We start from the raw sequence: 4,687 nt of genomic DNA, 5'->3' as shown, positions 1-4,687 counted from the left end.
ACGAAAGTGGTGACGATTTCCGACGGCCTGTGGACACTGGAGCAGGGGAAGCCGAGTAAAAAGAGAAATAATAATGGCTGGTCGCCGCCAGAGGCAATGAGCTATTGGTTGGAGCACTATCTTCGAATCAAAACGTATAAATCCCCATTGGAAGGCCAGGCCTGGGTAGAGCATAACCGAATAGAAATAGCTTTGGCACGCGCAAACAAGCAAGCAGCAGAGCAGATCAAGTAAAGGTAGCAATTTGAGTAGTGTGCAAGCTAAGATGGGGCACCAAGAACAAGAACAGGAAGTGATCCCGCTGATGACCCCGTACAAGATGGGGCAGCTGGAGCTCTCCCACCGCGTGGTGCTGGCGCCGATGACGCGGTGCCGCGCCATCGGGGACGTGCCGCAGCCGCACGCCGCCGTGTACTACTCGCAGCGCGCCAGCAGGGGCGGCGTGCTCATCACCGAGGGCACGGGGGTGTCCGCCACCGCGCAGGGCTTCCCGGGGTCCCCCGGCATCTGGACGCAGGAGCAGGTGGCGGCGTGGAAGCCCATCGTCGACGCCGTCCACCGCAAGGGTGCGCTCTTCTTCTGCCAGATCGCACACGTCGGAAGGGCATCCACCAACGGTACGTACCTACGTACGTGGCGGCAAATTAAGCGCGAGTCAGCTCGTTCGAGTGGTCCCGGCGGCCGTTGCTGATCCTTCTGTGAACCACACTGGCAGATTTCCAGCCGGACGGCCAGGCGCCGGTCTCGAGCACGGACGCGCAGCTCCCACCCGACGCCGAGTCCGGCACGGTGTTCTCCAGGCCACGCCGGCTGCGCGCCGACGAGGTCCCGGGGATCGTCGACGACTTCAGGCGCGCCGCGCGCAACGCGATCGAGGCCGGGTTCGACGGCGTGGAGATCCACGGAGCGCACGGGTTCCTCCTGGAGCAGTTCATGAAGGACGGCGCCAACGACCGCGCCGACGAGTACGGCGGCAGCGTCGAGAACCGGTGCCGCTTCGTGGTCGAGGTCGTGGACGCTCTCGTCCGTGAAATCGGCGCGAGCCGGGTTGGCATCAGGCTCTCCCCGTTCGCGGACTACTTGAACTGTGCGGATTCCAACCCCTTGGCGCTAGGTCACTACATGGTGGAACAGCTCAACAGGCACGAGGGGTTTCTGTACTGCCACATGGTGGAGCCGCGAATGGCCATCGTCGACGACCGTAGGCAGATTCCGCATGGACTCCTGCCGTTCAAGGCGGCCTTCAATGGCACCTTCATCGCCGCGGGCGGGTACGACAGGGAAAAAGGGAACAAGGTGGTCGCCGAAGGCTACGCGGACCTCGTCGCATACGGAAGGCTGTTCTTGGCCAACCCAGACCTGCCTAAAAGGTTCGAGGTAGACGAGATCCTGAACAAGTATGATCGTTCCACCTTTTATACACAAGACCCTGTTGTTGGCTATACAGACTACCCTTTCCTTAGGGACGACAGCGAAGACTTAGCTGCTCAAGTTTAATTGTGTGGATGATCGATTTAATCACGGTTACTGCACGATCGAGATCGATACTACATCCATTTGAATATATATATCTAAGATGCATTGTTTTTGTTTTAAGTTAGTTTTTTTATATTTGACCAAATTTATGTAAAAGATATATGTGCTAAACTAGTTGAGTATACCGGTGTGTTGCAACGACAAACGCTAGTCTGTGATCAAATGATTTTATTAAACTTTACTATAGCCAGACTTACAACACCGTATCATGTACATGTGTGTATTTGTTCAAGTAAAAATATATAATGGTGGACTTGGAGGTCGTCATGTGCTTCCGAGCCCCTACCCTCCCCTCCCTCCCTCACCCTCACCACCCCACAACCCCACGTCGGTGCCTACTCCAGGCCCGACGGCCACTCCCTCCTCCCCCTTGGCGCCGGAGACTTCCTCTGCTCCGTTGGCCGCTGGTCGTTCCAAGGCCCTTAGGTGGCGCGACGACGGAAGCCCGGCCTCCTCCCCTGTTGTTTCTCCGGGACTTCATCGACGTAGGCCATCATACAAGGAGGCTCTTTTTCTGCCCAGGCCTGCTCCCTTTCTAGACCGGGAGGATGACAATAGCGCATGTTGGGTAATGGTTGAAGGAAGACAAGCTCGTTGACGTCGCCTCCGTCCTCTCAAGTCCCCTCCTCTTCTCCGCAGGGTCGTGCCATCCGACCTTAGGGGGAAGTGTTTCAATTGCTTCTCCTCTTCCCACCGAGCTGTTGTGTGTCGTCGGCTGGTGAGGTGCTTCTGTTGCCGGCTGCCTGGGCACCGTGCTTACGTGTGCCCGCGCCGGCGATCAGGCGCACCCCAGCCACGACGAGGCCTGGTGTGGCGTCCTGTCTCCCAGTCATCTAGGATGGCCGGCTCTGAGGAAAGTTTAGCTGGCAGAGTTGAGGTCGGTGGAGAAGATGGCGGTGGAAGAATGAAGAAGCGCACCCGTCGTGGTCAAAGGAAGAGAAGATCCGAAAACCAGAGGGATAGCGACGATCAGGAAGCAGCAGTTGCGGTGCCATCCCAACGTCGAGCTGATCAGAGCCATGATCGTGTAATGGTAGGCCCAGGCGGATCATCAAACACACCAAGAAGATTCTTCAGGCAGAGGATAATCTCCGGCGGGCCCTGATCATCTCTGTCATTGATCAGTCCAATTATGGCTGCGCCGCAGATGTGTCTGACGCGCTCGCCGTGAGGTTTAACCTCGATGCGCAGACGCTCGACCTCCATCGTGTTGCGCCAAATTCCTACGTCGCGTTCCTCCCTAATGAAGAGGTTGCCTGCCAGGTCTACAATGGCGGCAATTCTTTTGTCTCTCCCACCGTTCGCCTTCACATCAAACGCCGGTCCAGACAAGCCATGGCCATCGGCGGGGAAGTGCTGCCAGTGCCAGTTGACATCGAGCTGAGAGGAATCCCTGCACACCTCTAGGGGTTGGAAACAGCAGTGCAGCTTCTTGATGATCACTGCCTCATCCGGGATGTGCACCCAGACTCCGCGGAAGGCGTCGATCTTTCAGTCTTCAAGCTGAGTGCATGGTGCGACGAACCGGAGCTAGTGCCGGCGGAATTGGATCTTCTTGCGGAGGAGCCGCAGTTGAGTGCCAGTGACATTGGCCTCTGTCCTCGCACACTGGTGTTCCCTATCTCTGTGCGGGTGTTCCGTTCCGACGTGTTCCTGGGCAGAAGCCCCTCGCCACCGCCGCCGCTGCCCTATTCCGGCGACGATCGCGAGCAGGACCACGACAAGCGGCGGCGGAATCCACGTTCAACTCCAACGGCGCCTGTTCGCAAGCCGGTGCATGCGCGCCTCGGGCCTAGTGTTTGCGCCGGCTCTGTGCCTGGTGAGACAGTTGAGACGGTTGCGCTCCCGGTCCCCTTGGGGGCAGAGACCGCCGCTTCGGTTTCTCCACCCCTGGCACGCCTCGGGCCTTGTGCTCACGCCGGCTCTGCGCCTGGAGGGGCATTTGTGACGGTCGAGCTCCCGGACCCCTTGGGAGCAGAGGATGCCGCATCGGGTTCTCCAAATTCGGCACTCACCCCTTCGGTTTCTCCTCCTCCGGCGCTCATCCCTTCGGTTGAAGCCCCGCAAGCCACCACTGCATTAATAACCACTCATTCAACTAAAGTTCCTGGGCCCGCCTCATTAAATTGTGTGATCTCATTCGACTTAAAGGATTCTGGGAAGCCAGCTGTCGGGGATTCCTTGGAACTTGCCCTTTCATATCCTCCCCACGACATCTCATCTGAAATGTCGGTTATAGAGGAGATTGGCGGTTATCCGAGGATAGACCAGAGCCTAGAAAGTCACTGTGCTGATGTTTCAGGCCGGGCCTCTGTGCCAATTATGCAGGACCCGGTAGATCCAGTTGTTAATGCTGCACAGGTCAGAGATCCCTGGGAAATTATCACATATAGATTGCAAGCAAAACCCCCATGCTTTAAGGTGTATTTAAGAAGAAGAGATGACATACCTGTTCATGCCCAGGCAGTGAGCTCGGCAGCCTCGACCCCCTTGCAAGAATTTAGTCAGCACATATCCAAAGCCATTAATGGTTTGTTGAGCCCTCCGCCAATCCCCAAACGCAGAAAGAAGACCCTTCTAAGAAATTTTAGGCCTAGGAGATCCAGGAGGGTGGCCAAGTTTCCACCTGAGCTAGGCTCCGAAGCAGCAGCCACTATTTGCAAGAAATTGGGATTCTATGATGATCATGGCAACATCTCTCTGGGAGATGCAAGCAAATATGTTGTATTATACAATTCACCCCTCTCTAGAGAGCACATCGCTGGCTTAGCGACTCTGTTTGGATGGGATACATCTGAGCTTGCATAAGCTTGGGTCTATTTTGTCTGGTCGTGTTTCTTTGTTCTCAATGGACCAGTGCAGCTTCCTAATTTGGAATGTGAGAGGATTGAACATTAGGGCTAGGAGAGATAATGTCAAGACCCTAGTCCTGGACATCAAACCATCACTTATCTGTTTGCAAGAAACCAAAATGAGCAACATCTCCAATTTTGATATCCTTTCCATTCTTGGTGCTGGTTACAGTAATTTTGTTTTCAGCCCAGCACAGGGGACAAGAGGGGGCATTTTAGTGGCTTGGAGACATGGAGTTTTCACCCACAACATTCATGTGATCAGAGAGTACTCGGTCTCTATTCAGCTACAGGAGGCT

General features: G+C 55.7%; 1 protein-coding gene across 1 annotated transcript; it reads left to right on the top strand.

Moving 5' to 3' along the window:
• Window positions 1-201: 201 nt before the first annotated feature.
• Window positions 202-1,712, top strand: opr3 (12-oxophytodienoate reductase3). Its single transcript, NM_001112360.1, has 2 exons — window positions 202-617; window positions 716-1,712. Exons 1-2 carry the CDS (start codon window positions 266-268, stop codon window positions 1,495-1,497), a joined length of 1,134 nt encoding a protein of 377 aa, NP_001105830.1. The 5' UTR covers window positions 202-265; the 3' UTR covers window positions 1,498-1,712.
• Window positions 1,713-4,687: the final 2,975 nt, after the last annotated feature.

This window comes from Zea mays, chromosome 6 (assembly GCF_902167145.1).
Source record: "Zea mays cultivar B73 chromosome 6, Zm-B73-REFERENCE-NAM-5.0, whole genome shotgun sequence".
NCBI classification, from domain to species: Eukaryota; Viridiplantae; Streptophyta; class Magnoliopsida; order Poales; family Poaceae; genus Zea; species Zea mays.
This window is presented reverse-complemented; position numbering and strand designations above follow the sequence as displayed.

What these genes read in the sequence shown, in the direction of transcription:
- opr3 (NM_001112360.1), top strand. Translation starts at nt 266, where the DNA reads ATGGGGCACCAAGAACAAGAACAGGAAGTGATCCCGCTGATGACCCCG. An exon ending in CGGAAGGGCATCCACCAACG is followed by an intron (nt 618 to 715) that starts GTACGTACCTAC and finishes CCACACTGGCAG; the next exon opens with ATTTCCAGCCGGACGGCCAG.